Source organism: Schistocerca americana, chromosome 4 (genome assembly GCF_021461395.2).
Source record: "Schistocerca americana isolate TAMUIC-IGC-003095 chromosome 4, iqSchAmer2.1, whole genome shotgun sequence".
Taxonomy (NCBI): domain Eukaryota; kingdom Metazoa; phylum Arthropoda; class Insecta; order Orthoptera; family Acrididae; genus Schistocerca; species Schistocerca americana.
Window position 1 is genome coordinate 710,588,415 of NC_060122.1, and position 17,111 is coordinate 710,605,525.

General features: G+C 47.1%; 1 protein-coding gene across 1 annotated transcript in view; it reads right to left on the reverse strand.

Moving 5' to 3' along the window:
- LOC124612602 (protein amnionless) overlaps positions 1 to 17,111 on the reverse strand; it is a 117,909-nt gene that overhangs the window by 57,468 nt on the left and 43,330 nt on the right. The window contains exon 4 of the mRNA XM_047140892.1: positions 1,468 to 1,720. Coding sequence (XP_046996848.1) covers positions 1,468 to 1,720 — 253 coding nt within the window. The remainder of the gene's footprint in view (positions 1 to 1,467; positions 1,721 to 17,111) is intronic.

Sequence of the window (17,111 nt, forward strand, 5' to 3'; positions counted from 1 at the left end):
GTTTATGGCTTGGGAAATTCCCCTCAATATGGAAAGAGGCGATGGCCTTAAGAAGAGCGCAGCGGAATATGCTCCTACGTTCAGTAAGCGCATATAGAACAACTCCGGGAGGGGCACTTTTAGTACTAATGGGGTTATGTCCACTGGACATAAAAATAAGGGAACAGGCCACCTGGTACTGGATAAAGAAGGACAGAAGAGATAAAATAGAAGAAATTATGGGGCTATACCTAGGAGGTAAACCAAGCATTAAAAGAAGGGGGACTGAATTATTGCAGGATCTTTGGAATAACGATAAGACAGGGCGGGTGGCCCAAAACAAATATGACTATTGCACCTAACAAGTCCACTTACCTATTACTCAAACGTCAGTTACTAAGAAACCCTACAGTCAGAATTAACGGCTTGCCGGTTCTCAGGCGCCACGAAGCCTGATACCTAGGTGTAATTGTCGGCGAGAGGTGGAACTATGCATCACATATTGACACAGTAACACAAAGATCACTAACAGTACTAAACACCTCAATCGGAATTGCACACAAAAGATTCCATCTCCCACCTGATCTAATCAAATTGTATCACAATAGCATTCTTACATCCATCATAGGATACGGGTCAGCGGTCTGGGCACACAGGCTCACGAGAGTCATCGCGGCTAGTTTCGTGATAAGTAGTTGTTGTGTACACAGTTCTGCATAGTCAGCGCGTACACAACTTTCCCACTAGAGCGCGCCCCGCTAAGCATAACAGCGCAGGCGCCTCGCTCGTCCGTCTGCACTACGAGATGGCGCTGCCTTAGAGACGGACCAAATTCTACTTCCGCCGATCCGCGTATTAATATGTAACGCAGCCAATGAGATTGCTGCTAACGTAGAACCTTTTCTCCTCGCGGATCACACTCGCGCAGTGATGCCTGAACGCACGAGGTATTATAACGAGTGTGCAGACTTCCGATTAGTCAGTCTGCATTTGTCTGCACCGGTCTGCATTAGTCTGCACCAGTCTATAGTCAAGTTTCAGTCTGCACCTAATAAGATTACCATATTCCTGCACATAGCCATGAAGATAAATGAATAGACACTTTGTCAAGTATCAGAGATATGTGAGAATAAGATTAACGTACCGAGACCAGAGGAACTTCAGATTGTCAATTGTAAACAGCATCCAGAATCAAGTTACGTAATGTCTATCCTTTTTATTATTTTAATAAATGTGTGTGAAAATTAATCAAGTTCTGTTTAAAGTTGGTCACCGTCAATCTGCTACTCTAAGCGTGCAAGTGGCATTTCTATCGTCTGACCTAAGGGCAGAAGATAAACACGCCACGATAAGACCACGAGACATGTTGCTGACACTCGCCTACTTCTTTAGAGCGACAAGTCAAGTAATCTGATGGTGTGTGTAGCGAAGGTCTTACAGTACGCACACCACAGCAGTACGTGGGATAGGGAGTGGGGTGTTACGTACCGCACATGGGGCAGCAGTGTCCGCGCGGCGTGACGGGCCGCAGGCAGGGCAGCAGGTGCGGCGGCGCGCACGGCGCGGCGTGGCGGCACACGGCGGGCAGCACCTGCGGCCGCTGGCAGGGGCAGCCCGCGGGCAGCCGGCACGAGTCGCCCGCCACGCTCACCGCCTCCGACAGCCAGCCCTCGGGGCTGCGGAACTGCCGCCGGCCCGGCTCGCTCTCCACCAGCAAGCGCCACCACTCCTGGTCCACCTCCTGCCGACACACGCGCTACGTGTAGCCAGACACAATACCTGCGTCCTCCGTTTAGCGCTAGGGGCTGACGAACCACCACCGGCCACGTCCAGGCAGATTGCCATCAGGCGCAACGAAACTACTGCGGTTGACCAGTGTGTTACTACGCACCAGATCAGGGTGGGGCAGCTATCGCCCACCACACTGACCGTGGAGAACTGCTGCCAGCCTGACTTACTCTCTAGCAGCTCGTGCAAATCCACAGGTGTATAGTCCACACATACACTACTGGCCATTAAAATTGCTACACCACGAAGATGACGTGTTACAGACTCGAAATTTAACCGACAGGAAGATACTTTGATATGCAAATGATTAGTTTTCCAGGGCATTCACACAAGGTGTTCGACCTATACTTGAGTATTGCTCATCAGTGTGGGATCCGTACCAGATCGGTCTGACGGAGGAGATAGAGAAGATCCAAAGAAGAGCGGCGCGTTTCGTCACTGGGTTATTTGGTAACCGTGATAGCGTTACGGAGATGTTTAATAAACTCAAGTGGCAGACTCTGCAAGAGAGGCGCTCTGCATCGCGGTGTAGCTTGCTCGCCAGGTTTCGAGAGGGTGCGTTTCTGGATGAGGTTTCGAATATATTGCTTCCCCCTACTTATACCTCCCGAGGAGATCACGAATGTAAAATTAGAGAGATTAGAGCGCGCACGGAGGCTTTCAGACAGTCGTTCTTCCCGCGAACCATACGCGACTGGAACAGGAAAGGGAGGTAATGACAGTGGCACGTAAAGTGCCCTCCGCCACACACCGTTGGGTGGCTTGCGGAGTATCAATGTAGATGTAGATGTAGATGAAGGTTGGCGCGGGTGGCGACACCTACAACGTGCTGACATGAGGAAAGTTTCCAACCGATTACTCATACACAAACAGCAGTTGACCGGCGTTGCCTGGTGAAACGCTGTTGTGATGCCTCGTGTAAGGAGGAGAAATGCGTACCATCACGTTTCCGACTTTGATGGAGGTCGGATTGTAGCCTATCGCGGTTGCGGTCTATCGTATCGCGACATTGCTGCTCTCGTTGGCCGAGATCCAATGACTGTTAGCAGAATATGGAATCGGTGGGTTCAGGAGGGTAATTCGGAACGGCGTGCCGGATCCCAACGGCCTCGTATCACTAGTGATAGAGATGACAGGTATCTTATCCGCATGGCTGTAACGGATCGTGCAGCCACGTCTCGATCAATGAGTCAACAGATGCGGACGTTTGCAAGACAACAACCATCTGCACGAACAGTTCGACGACGTTTGCAGCAGCATGGACTGTCAGTTCGGGGGCCGTGGCTGCGGTCACCCTTGACGCTCCATCACAGACAGGAGCGCCTGCGATGGTGTACTCAGCGTCGAACCTGTCTGCACGAATGGCAAAACGTCATTTTTTCGGATGAATCCAGATTCTGTTTACAGCATAGTGATGGTCCCATCCGTGTTTGGCGACATCGCGGTGGACGCACATTGGAAGCGCGTATTCGTCATCGCCATATTGGCGTATCACCCGGAGTGATGCTATAGGGTGCCATTGGTTACACGTCTCGGTCACCACTTGTTCGCATTGACGGCACTTTGAACAGTGGACGTTACATTTCAGATGTGTTACGACCCGTGGCTCTAGCCTTCATTCGATCCCTGCGAAACCCTATATTTGAGCAGGATAATGCACGACCGCATGTTGCAGGTTCCGTACGGGCCTTTCTGGATACAGAAAATGTTCGACTGTTGCCCTGGCCAGTACATTCTCCAGATCTCTCACCAATTGAAAACGTCTGGTCAATGGTGGTCGAGCAACTGGCTCGTCACAATACGCCAGTCTCTACTCTTGATGAACTGTGGTATCCAAGCTCTGTTTGATTCAATTCCCAGGCGTATCAAGGCCGTTATTACGGCCAGAGGTGGTTGTTCTGGGTACTGATTTCTCACGATCTATGCACTCAAATTGCGTGAAAATGTAATCACATGTGAGTTCTAGTATAATATATTTGTCCAATGAATACCCGTTTATCATCTGCATTTCTTCTTAGTGTAGCAATTTTAATGGCCGGTAGTGTATCATAAAAATGGATGCGTGTATACAGAGTGAACTTGAATAAAAACGACAAACTGCAGGGACGGATTCCTGTCAGGAAATAGAAGAAAAAAGGTCCAATGAACGTGTGTCTGCGAATGGACAGTGAACATGCAAGAGCAACAAATCGGCCTTGTGCAAAAACCATCGACAAAACCCTTCCCGTAGAGAGAAATCCTCTGCTGACAATCCTTGCACTCGTTGCACGTGATAGGGATGGTACCCGTTGAACTGTGTGACCCACACAGTTCGATTCTTCTCCCTCTTAATGTCGCTTGCAGCGTTAATTTCAATTCCCGCCACGCGCCATCTTTTGCTTGCCAGCGATTCCAAGGGGACGCTGTGTGCTCTGCGCGGGGCGGTTCCTCGTGGCACGTGCAGCACGGGGGAGCGGATGGCGGCCGGAGTGGCGAGTGGTCGCGAGTAGTGCGACGGTTGTCGACGCTTGATACCCGGTGTGGACGTGGCCTCGATAAGGTTACAGCCTTCGGGTCGTAATAGAGGTGTCCAATTCAAGGCTTTATGGAAATTCTATCAGTTCTATGTTCCCAGTGTGGAACGAAGACTGTGTCCCGGTACCAGTAGTTATTCGTCGGGGTGTGCATCAATCAAAGTAAGACCTATCAAGCAAGACTGTGTGCTGGTACCAGTAGTTATTCGTCAGGGTGTGCATCAATCAAAGTAAGACCTATCAAGCAAGACTCTGTCACGGTACCGGTAGTTATTCGTCGGGGTGTGCATCAACCAAAGTAAGACCTATCAAGCAAGACTGTGTCCCAGTTTATTCGTCGCGGTGTGCATCAACCAAAGTAAGACCTATCAAGCAAGACTGTGTCCCAGTTTATTCGTCGGGGTGTGCATCAACCAAAGTAAGACCTATCAAGCAAGACTGTGTCCCAGTTTATTCGTCGCGGTGTGCATCAACCAAAGTAAGACCTATCAAGCAAGCCTGTGTCCCAGTTTATTCGTCGGGGTGTGCATCAATCAAAGTAAGACCTATCAAGCAAGACTGTGTCACGGTATCGGTAGCTATTCGTCGGAGTGTGCATCAATCAAAGTAAGACCTATCAAGCAAGACTGTGTCCCGGTACCAGTAGTTATTCGTCGGGGTGTGCATCAATCAAAGTAAGACCTATCAAGCAAGACTGTGTGCTGGTACCAGTAGTTATTCGTCAGGGTGTGCATCAATCAAAGTAAGACCTATCAAGCAAGACTCTGTCATGGTATCGGTAGTTATTCGTCGGGGTGTGCATCAATCAAAGTCAGACCTATCAAGCAAGACTGTGTGCTGGTACCAGTAGTTATTCGTCAGGGTGTGCATCAATCAAAGTAAGACTTATCAAGCAATACTCTGTCATGGTACCGGTAGTTATTCGTCGGGGTGTGCATCAACCAAAGTAAGACCTATCAAGCAAGACTCTGTCACGGTACCGGTAGTTATTCGTCGGGGTGTGCATCAACCAAAGTAAGACCTATCAAGCAAGACTGTGTCCCAGTTTATTCGTCGCGGTGTGCATCAACCAAAGTAAGACCTATCAAGCAAGACTGTGTCCCAGTTTATTCGTCGGGGTGTGCATCAATCAAAGTAAGACCTATCAAGCAAGACTGTGTCACAGTATCGGTAGCTATTCGTCGGAGTGTGCATCAATCAAAGTAAGACCTATCAAGCAAGACTGTGTCACGGTATCGGTAGCTATTCGTCGGAGTGTGCATCAATCAAAGTAAGACCTATCAAGCAAGACTGTGTCCCGGTACCAGTAGTTATTCGTCGGGGTGTGCATCAATCAAAGTAAGACCTATCAAGCAAGACTGTGTGCTGGTACCAGTAGTTATTCGTCAGGGTGTGCATCAATCAAAGTAAGACCTATCAACCAAGACTGTGTCACGGTATCGGTAGCTATTCGTCGGAGTGTGCATCAATCAAAGTAAGACCTATCAAGCAAGACTGTGTCCCGGTACCAGTAGTTATTCGTCGGGGTGTGCATCAATCAAAGTAAGACCTATCAAGCAAGACTGTGTGCTGGTACCAGTAGTTATTTGTCAGGGTGTGCATCAATCAAAGTAAGACCTATCAAGCAAGACTCTGTCACGGTATCGGTAGTTATTCGTCGGGGTGTGCATCGATCAAAGTAAGACCTGTCAAGCAAGACTGTGTGCTGGTACCAGTAGTTATTCGTCAGGGTGTGCATCAATCAAAGTAAGACCTATCAAGCAAGACTCTGTCATGGTACCGGTAGTTATTCGTCGGGGTGTGCATCAACCAAAGTAAGACCTATCAAGCAAGACTGTGTCCCAGTTTATTCGTCGCGGTGTGCATCAACCAAAGTAAGACCTATCAAGCAAGACTGTGTCCCAGTTTATTCGTCGGGGTGTGCATCAATCAAAGTAAGACCTATCAAGCAAGACTGTGTCACGGTATCGGTAGCTATTCGTCGGAGTGTGCATCAATCAAAGTAAGACCTATCAAGCAAGACTGTGTCACGGTATCGGTAGCTATTCGTCAGAGTGTGCATCAATCAAAGTAAGACCTATCAAGCAAGACTGTGTCCCGGTACCAGTAGTTATTCGTCGGGGTGTGCATCAATCAAAGTAAGACCTATCAAGCAAGACTGTGTGCTGGTACCAGTAGTTATTCGTCAGGGTGTGCATCAATCAAAGTAAGACCTATCAAGCAAGACTCTGTCACGGTATCGGTAGTTATTCGTCGCGGTGTGCATCAACCAAAGTAAGACCTATCAAGCAAGACTGTGTCCCAGTTTATTCGTCGGGGTGTGCATCAATCAAAGTAAGACCTATCAAGCAAGACTGTGTCATGGTAACGGTAGGTATTCGTCGGAGTGTGCATCAATCAAAGTAAGACCTATCAAGCAAGACTGTGTCACGGTATCGGTAGCTATTCGTCGGAGTGTGCATCAATCAAAGTAAGACCTATCAAGCAAGACTGTGTCCCGGTACCAGTAGTTATTCGTCGGGGTGTGCATCAATCAAAGTAAGACCTATCAAGCAAGACTGTGTGCTGGTATCAGTAGTTATTCGTCAGGGTGTGCATCAATCAAAGTAAGACCTATCAAGCAAGACTCTGTCACGGTATCGGTAGTTATTCGTCGGGGTTTGCATCAACCAAAGTAAGACCTATCAAGCAAGACTGTGTGCTGGTACCAGTAGTTATTCGTCAGGGTGTGCATCAATCAAAGTAAGACGTATCAAGCAAGACTGTGTCCCAGTTTATTCGTCGGGGTGTGCATCAATCAAAGTAAGACCTATCAAGCAAGACTGTGTCACGGTATCGGTAGCTATTCGTCGGAGTGTGCATCAATCAAAGTAAGACCTATCAAGCAAGACTGTGTCCCGGTACCGGTAGCTTTTCGTCGGAGTGTGCATCAATCAAAGTAAGACCTATCAAGCAAGACTGTGTCCCGGTACCAGTAGTTATTCGTCGGGGTGTGCATCAATCAAAGTAAGACCTATCAAGCAAGACTGTGTGCTGGTACCAGTAGTTATTCGTCAGGGTGTGCATCAATCAAAGTAAGACCTATCAAGCAAGACTCTGTCACGGTATCGGTAGTTATTCGTTGGGGTGTGCATCGATCAAAGTAAGACCTGTCAAGCAAGACTGTGTGCTGGTACCAGTAGTTATTCGTCAGGGTGTGCATCAATCAAAGTAAGACCTATCAAGCAAGACTCTGTCACGGTACCGGTAGTTATTCGTCGGGGTGTGCATCAACCAAAGTAAGACCTATCAAGCAAGACTGTGTCCCAGTTTATTCGTCGCGGTGTGCATCAACCAAAGTAAGACCTATCAAGCAAGACTGTGTCCCAGTTTATTCGTCGGGGTGTGCATCAACCAAAGTAAGATCTATCAAGCAAGACTGTGTCACGGTATCGGTAGCTATTCGTCGGAGTGTGCATCAATCAAAGTAAGACCTATCAAGCAAGACTTTGTCCCGGTACCGGTAGCTTTTCGTCGGAGTGTGCATCAATCAGAGTAAGACCTATCATACACATTTGTTCAGCGGTGGTTGACATTCACAATCCACTAAAACGGTGATTCAGTAACCTGGCCATATTGCCGAAGTTATTCGTCGTGACTACTGTTGACTGTTCCTGTCAGACGCTTTAGTATTCTCGTCCGTTTCTTCTGCTGCGTGCTGTTGGATTCATTTCAGTGTTAATATTCAGCCCAATGTATTGGAAATGAATTCTTGTTGTCTTGTGGTTGAGTCCTGGGTTTGTCTGAATCGATAAACAGCACGTCCCATACCACTCACGACGCACGTCAAGCAACCAAGACAAATGTGACTTAAATTTGCTTTTGTGTAACTTGTTTATCCAGTTTTCTATGAGGTTTCAGTTAATTAGTTAAATAACTATTTTATACTTTAAATTTTGTAAAACTTGTCCCGCCCATGAAATGAGGTTTTGACAAGCGATGTTCTCTTTTTTGGGTTCTGGTCATGTCCACGTTATGTCGTCTTAATGGTCTGTTAAGTGCCTCAGCACTCGCAACAGTCATATGGGGTATATCTAATTCATCACTCCTTCAAAAAAATGGTTCAAATGGCTCTGAGCGCTATGGAACTTAACTCCTGAGGTCATCAGTCCCCTAGAACTTAGTACTACCTAAACCTAACTAACCTAAGGACATCACACACATCCATGTCCGTGGCAGGATTCGAACCTGCTACCGTAGCGGTCGCGCGGTTCCAGACTGTAGCGCCTAGAACCGCTCGGTCACCCCGGCCGGCCATTACTCCTTGATTTGATGCCAAGTTGTTCCCTGAGTTAGGTTAATTAATAGTAATTTTATTCGGTTGATTCCAGTCCTCTGATTTCTTGAATAACTACAAGTCTTGTATTTTCTACCCTTATTCCGAAAGTGTGAATGCCCGTAATCGGCAAATATTTATTGGCGGATCTCTTCCTATATGCCGTTACACTTGCCTGGCTCCTGGTGGCTGTTACGATTTCTATCGTGACCTGTTTGTTCTTCAGCCAGTCGCGTCAATTAATGAGTTTAGCACCTTGTGGAGGCCAATCTTACCCTTTCCTCAGCCTTAGGCAGGGGTTTAATTCCTCAAGCTACCTTTAGGCCAGGTCTGGTCCATTAGGATTCCTTTGATCTTATATGCAGTTTTATATAGCTCTAGAGAGTAATTTATTGTGGTCGAGTTTATTAAGTTGGTTTTACACGGCCAGTGTGATCCCAAAGTGAGGGTTTTTGAGAGTAATTTGAAACCCCTTTTATATGTTGAACTGTTCAGGTTGAAACAGAGTTGTGTTAGAAGCCTGTTTATATATATTTGTGATATCTTTAAATTTATTGTACTGCTTCCATGATTTAATGTATATACCCCTTTTAATGGTTGCTAGATTTATCCTGTCTCATTTAGCGTTTAAGTAAGCCCAACAAATATCACTCACAAATTAAACTAACTGGTCTGGCTTTCTGTAACACGTGAATTTGCTTAGTTCTCCGTGTTCTACGATTTATCTCGTCGAAAAGTGTTTCAGTGCTACAATGTATACCAGTCAGATCTGAACCAAGTTGTTCTCCAGTTTAACTGTTTATTCCCTAATTTTCGTGGAATTTAAAACTTCTAAATTTTCAAGCCTTAATCTGTTTGCTGTACATTGTTGTCAGTACAGCTGTGATCTATGTAATCAACGGCAACACGTAATTGTTGGTGTTTTAACTGGTTGTGTTGCAATAAATGCAAACTTAAAGTGAAGCTTGTGGGTGATTCATATTCCTCGGTTCCTCATCCTCAGTAGTGCTAGAATTAATTTTTTGTATTAAAGCTTGGGTTAAGATTTTTCGGTGAGTTACTGGGAGGAAAGAAAAGAAGGCGCTACACCGGTTGTCATGCAGGATATACATAATTGTGCTTTGGCTTACACCGTGTTGTCGGGCCACTTGCCTCAAGCCTCTACTAGGGTTTGTCTCAATATCCTGTAGAACTCGGCCCTCCAAATCTAGTGTACGCACAGTCCGCCGCTTCCCTACACGTTCATCCGTCTGAAAGCACCCATGATCACACAAAGGCCCAAAAAAGGGTTTGAAATGTGTGATGTGGTTGGTGTCTGCGAGGGTACTTTTTTTGGTATTGTATTGTTGGAACTGGTGATCTAGTAACGATGGAGAGGCTTCCTCCCCGCCGTAGCCCTCAGTGGTTCACAACCCCACAACAGGCTACAGCAGTCCACTCACCACACCGCCGCCCCACGCCGAACCCAAGGTTTTTGTGCGGTTTGGCCCCCAGTGGACCCCCTGCCCCCTCCCCCCTCCCCCCGGGAACGTCTCACAGCAGACGAGTGTAACCCGAATGTTTGCACAGTCCGCCGCTTCCCTAAACGTTCGTCCGTCTGAAAGGACCCATGATCACACAGAAGCCCAAAAAAGGTTATGGTGCACGCGTACGTGGACAAGGTGTTTGCGCAGCAATCGTCGACATAGTGTAACTGAGGCAGAATAAGGGCAACCGGCCCCCATTCGCCGAGGCAGATGGAAAACCGCCTTACAAACCATCCACAGACTGGCCGGCACACCAGGCACCGACACTAATCCGCCGGTCGGGTTCGTGCCGGGGACAGGCACGCCTTCCCGCCCGGAAAGCAGTGCGTTAGAGCGCACGGCTAACCGGGCGGACCTTTTTTGGTATTGTCGTACTGCCTCTCGACCGCTTCCATCTGCTTGGTTGTACACAGACACTATTTCGGTTAGTTCCCGATGTGAATAACGAGCCATTCTGCTTGCTTACAGTATGCTGCGTCAATCGCACAGTTTGCAACACAGAAGGAACACACGCCACATTGTCAAAGAAACTTTCATTCGTCAGCACCATCTACCATGACAACAATGCATTTCCGGACACATGTTCGTAGGACCTTTTTTCCTCCATTTCCAGTCAGGAATCTGTCCCTGCAGTTCGTCGGTTTTATTAATGTTCTACCTGTATATGTACTCGATGTATATATGTTCCACATCTCCTCATAAAGCAGAGGACTGATTTCAACCAAACTTTGTACACCTATCACTTAATGTCTGGAAGAATCAGCATGGTAGTAAAAACCACGTCACTATCTAAGGGGTGAAGGTGGGGATGAAAGGAAATGCACAATGCAATACCCACATTTTAGTCATCCAGTATTTGAGAATGAGAGCATTCAGTGACGTGCAACAAACTTTACACATAATTTCAAATCTTTACGAAACTTTTTCTCACTGACAAACCCTACAGAAGTTTATCGCTTGCTATATTTTCGCTCGCTATATTTTCGCTGTTCATGCAGTAAAACTGCCGCATGAAACAGGGCGTTTTAATGTATTACTTCTTTACTGCTAACCGTGTTCGCAGCACATTTTTCAGGCGATATTCACGTATATCACCGAATGCGCCAGCATAATTATGTTAATGTACAGCAGATAGTTCAGGAGATATGACGTCATAAACTCTGAGATGTGTGAAAAACTGCCGCATCATGCAAGACGTTAAAATTTATTACTTCGTTGCTATTAACTCCATTCATATTTCGCAGCAGTAACCACATACACTGCTGGATGTACCTGCAAAATTATATCGTTGTACAGCGTATAATTCAGTGGATAAAACGTTATAAACATTGAGCTACCTGAAACGAAAACTGAAGGAAGAAATTTGCTAGAAACTCAGGTGAAATATGTGCATAAATACGTGTTAAATGTGAGTGAAATGCATTTATCATTTGTGTACGTGAACAAATCCAAGGGTAAAAAGCACATCCTAAGCCCCTGGAACGATTTCAATCAAACTTGGTACACATATTAGTTACGATCTGGAAAGAAATACTGTGGGGGTAAGAACCACCAGCCTCCTACAGGGGTGATCGTGATAAAGTGGAGAGAGACGGCCAGAGGAGAAGATGGACAGCCAGTGAGGGAGACAGATGCACATAGATTGGGGAAGGAGGGGTCGACTGAGGGAGGGAAAGGGGAAATGGATAGAGAGAGGGGGAGTAGGAGATGGACAGAGAAGGGAGAGGAAGAGGTAGGCAAAGAGAGAGGGGAGAGGAGAGATGGACAGACAGGGAGAGGAAGAGATATGCAGAGAGGGTAGAAGATGATGAACAGAGAGAGGGGAGCGAGAAATGGACACAGAAATGGAAAGGGGGGAGATGGACAGAGAAAGGGGAGAGGAGGAGATGGACAGAAGCAGGAGAGAGAAGGAGATGAGCAGGAGGACCGAGAAGGAGAAGATGGACAGTGAGAGAGGGAGAAGAAGACGGACAAAGGAGTAGGGAGCAGGTGTAGAGAGGGGAGAGAAGCAAATGGACAGAAAGAGGGGGGATGAACAGAGATGGGGCAGGAGGAGCTGGAGAGAAAATAGGGGGGGGGGGGTGGAGCAGGTGAACAAAGAGAGGGGATGGAGGAGGTGGACAGAGAGGGGGTGAAGATGGAGATCCACAGAGAAAGGGGAAGAAGCAGATGGACCAATAGAAGACTGAAATAAATACATAACCGAGCAACGCCGGGTATTTACACTACTGGCCATTAAAATTGCTACACCAAGAAGAAATGCAGATGATAAACAGGTATTCATTGGACAAATATATTATACTAAACTGACATGTCATTACATTTTCACGCAATTTGGGTGCATAGATCCTGCGAAATCAGTACCCAGAACAACCACCCCTGGCCGTAATAACGGCCTTGATACGCCTGGGCATTGAGTCAAACAGAACTTGGATGGTGTGTACAGGTACAGCTACGCATGCAGCTTCAACACGATACCACAGTTCATCAAGAGTAGCGACTAGCGTATTGTGACGAGCCAGTTACTCGGCCACCATTGAGATTGGTGAGAGATCTGGAGAATGTGCTGGCCAGGGCAGCAGTCGAACATTTTCTGTACCCAGAAAGTCCCGTACAGGACCTGCAACATGCGGTCGTGCGTTATCCATTTGAAATGTAGGGTTTCGCAGGGATCTAATAAAGGGTAGAGCTACGGGTCGTAACACATCTGTAATGTGACGTCCACTGTACAAAGTGCCGTCAATGTGAACAAGAGGCGACCGAGACGTGTAACCAATGGCACCCCATACCATCAAGCCGGGTGATACGCCAGTATGGCGATGACGAATACACGCTTCCAATGTGCGTCCACCGCGATGTCGCCAAACACGGATGCGACTATCATGATGCTGTCAACAGAACCTGGATTCATCCGAAAAAATGACGTTTTGCAATTCGTGCATCCAGGTTCGTCGTTGAGTACACCATCGCAGGCGCTCCTGTCTGTGATGCAGCGTCAAGGGTAACCGCAGCCATGGTCTCCGAGCTGATAGTCCATCCTGCTGCAAACGTCGTCGAACTGTTCGTGCAGATGGTTGTTGTCTTGCAAACTTCCCCATCTGTTGACTCAGGGATCGAGACGTGGCTGCACGATCCGTTACAGCCATACGGATAAGATGCCTGTCATCTCGACTGCTAGCGATACGAGGCCGTTGGGATCCAACACGGCGTTCCATATTACCCTCCTGAACCCACCGGTTCCATACTCTGCTAACAGTCATTGGATCTCGACCAACGCGAGCAGCAATGTCGCGATACGATAAACCGCAATCGCGATAGGCTACAATCCGACCTTTATCAAAGTCGGAAACGTGATGGTACGCATTTCTCCTCCTTACACGAGGCATCACAACAACGTTTCACCAGGCAACGCCGGTCAACTGCTGTTTGTGTATGAGAAATCGGTTGGAAACTTTCCTCATGTCAGCACGTTGTAGGTGTCGCCACCGGCGCCAACCTTGTGTGAATGTCCTGAAAAGCTAATCATTTGCATATCACAGCATCTTCTTCCTGTCGGTTAAATGTCGCGTCTGTAGCACGTCATCTTCGTGGTGTAGCAATTTTAGTGGCCAGTAGTGTAGCTAATTATCAAATAAAAATTGCTGTGGTATCTGTCGTATAAGGCAAATTCTGCTAAGAATATACAACGTGTAAGTTTTTATAAGGATAGGTAAAGTTCCTTGTCGGGTCTGATCGACCTTCGTGTCACCCTTTGCCAATGGCGTCGTCAGATGCGGTATAGAGGCGCATGTGGTCAGCACAATGCTCTGCCGGTCGTCGTCGGGTTTATTGAACCCGTAATCGGTAGCGTAACCCTTCATTTGGTCTGACGAGACTCAGTACACCGCGTGTCAGCCCTCACACCAAGAAAAACCCCTGGCAATACCAGGAACCGAATCCATGTCCTCCGCATGGCAGTCAACCGTGCAGACCACTCAGCTGCGGAGGCGGAACGATGGCTAAGACTACGCGCTTTAAATTTTTCTGTGTTGTACTTCGCAAGAAACTGGCCGTAGTAGAAGTGATTAAGTGACATAAAGCCCAGAAGCATTCTGTTGCTTCTCTGTTCTCCACTGGTATTCAGCTAAGAGACCGTTTTGTTGCGACTGGACGCAACATATATACTTCGCTTTTGCCCAAAAAATCACTACAGTAGAATTTATTGCATTAGCTGTTAAGTCTGTATGGTATTCTCTCTTGCCAACACAGTATCAGGTGTGTGGCTATCAAATGGTGACAGCTAACGATACATGTGTCAACTAGTGAACTTTCGGGCAGGATTACCCACCAATGCGACGGCAGAGTCTGCCGGTAACCCACCACCCCAACATATAGTTGCCGCAGAGTCTGCCCATAATTCACTACCCCAACGTACAGTATTATGCATACTTACACGCTGTAAATGTCTGCCCTAAGACAAAACTGACTGGCAGAGTTTATAGTATAAATACTGCGACTATTTTTTGCAAGAATGTCCCTAGCAGTTCATATGGGACAAATATCTGCATGTCGTTGTAATCAGAGGAACAGGACTAAGGCTCAAATAGGCTCTATTGCAGAGTCAGACAAGTCGACAGCAATTCCCATGTGTCCAGCACAGTGCACAAGGAGCGCCCTGTTCTTATCTGTTTTGTGCTAACATACCTATGAATTTGTCGATATTGGATCGATTACCGAGGCGAGCTTGCTAAACATCAATTCACGTCGGCGGCAGTTTCATTGCACTGTAGCTTGGTTAAGTGCATTTTTATGTGTACTGACGGAAAAAAAGATCGTAACATCAAAAAATAATCAACGTAGAGTGATGAACTTTCGGGAAAACATTTGTCTAGGTAACATATTTAACTAATTAACATTACAAGATAACAGGTTAATGTAAGCGCGAGATAAGTAATTGCAAATGTGAAATGCTGGTACATTAATAACAGGTGTAACCGTCAGAATGTTGAACGCAACCACGCAAACGTGCATGCATTGTGTTGTACAGCTGCGAGATGTCAATTTGTGTGATGGAGTTCAATGTCTGTTGCACTCGGTCGGTCAGTATAGGGACGGTTACTGCTGGTTGTGGATGACGCTGCAGTTGTCCCCAGATGATGTCCCATATGTGCTTGATTGGAGACAGATCTGGTGATCGAGCAGGCCGAGGCAACACGTCTGCACACTGTAGAGCACGTTGGGTTGCGACAGTGGTATGTGGGCGAGCGTCCCGGGAAAGCTGTCCATAAATGGCAGCACAACAGGTCGAATCATCATCTTGACTTATAGATTTGCAGTCAGAGTGCGCGGAATAACCACCAGAGTGCTCTTGCTGTCAACTGAAATCACAGCCAGTGTCTAGCATGCAGATAGGTTGAAACTTCCTGGAAGATTAAAACTGTGTGCCGGACCGAGACTCGAAGTCGGCACCTCTGCCGTTCGCGGGCAAGTGCTCTACCAACTGAGCTGCCCAAGCACGACTCACGCCCCGTCATCACAGCTTTACTTCCGCCAGTACCTCGTCTCCTACCTTCCAAACTTTACAGAAGCTCTCCTTCGAACCTTGCAGGACTAGCACTCCTGAAAGAAAGGATATTGCGGAGACATGGCTTAGCCACAGCCTGGGGGATGTTTCCAGAATGAGATTTTCACTCTGCAGCGGAGTGTGCGCTCATATGAAACTTCCTGGCAGATTAAAACTGTGTGCCGGACCGAGACTCGAACTCGGGACCTTTGCCTTTCGCGGGAAAGTGCTCTACCAACTGGGCTACCCAAGCAACGGGGCGTGAGTCGTGCTTGGGTAACTCAGTTGGTAGAGCACTTGCCCGCGAAAGGCAAAGGTCCCGAGTTCGAGACTCGGTCCGGCACACAGTTTTAATCTGCCAGGAAGTTTCATATCAGCGCACACTCCGCTGCAGAGTGAAAATATCATTCTGGATGTAGATAGGTTGGTTGCACACACTCAGCTGGCCTCCTCCTTCCCAACAAATGGCCGTCACTGTCACTGGGACAGATACAGCTTTCATTAGAAAAAAACAACAGACCTCCACTCTGCCATCCAATGAGCTCTCCCTTGACACCACTTTAGTCGCAAATGGCGGTGGTTTGGGGTCAGTGGAATGCACACTACGGGGCGCCTGGCTCGGAGCTGTCCCTGAAGCAACAGATGTGACAGTTCTTTGTGTCACTGCGGTGCCAGCTGCTGCTCAGATTGATGCTACAGACGCAGTACGATGCGCCAGAGGTATTTGTCTCTCCGTGCTGCCACGTGGCCATCCCGAGCCCAGTCTTCTTGCGACCATACATTCTCGTGATCGCTGCAGCCAGTAATCATGTACAGTGGCTACATTCCTGCGAAGTCTTTCTGCAATATCGCAGAAGAAATATCCAACTTCTCGCAGCCGTATTACACAACTTTGTTCAAAGTCAGTGAGGTGCTGGAAATGACGACTTTGTCGCCTATAAGGCATTTTTGACTAACGTCAGCCTACCACGTCCACTCTGAAAGATAACTGAAGTTCACGACCGGTTACAGCGTGTATTTAAAGTAAACTTGATTTTGCACCCTCGCAGTGGCGCTATTAGCGCCACTTACGTGATTGACGCGAAATTTGAATGGACGTCATCTTTCAAATGTAAACACACTTCTACTAACTTTCGTTCATGTCGCACAACTGCTTGGTGTTGCGATTCTTTTTCCATCGGTGTATATTCGACATGTACTTTGTATTGTAGTTGAAATTCTAAGTTTGTACTGTTGATTATTTCTTTTTAAAAGACTTATTAAAATGATTTCATCCAGAATATGTTGTAAAACTACAGCAAAAGCCTGTTACCTCGGTTCCAACTGAGTCCCTTCCTGCAATGATTCGTTTAATATTCTAAATATTGAGGTCTATGTTTGAGACATTTACGTCTATCTTCTAGTGCACAGTTAAACAGTAAAAGTGATAAGCAATCCTCGTATATCAC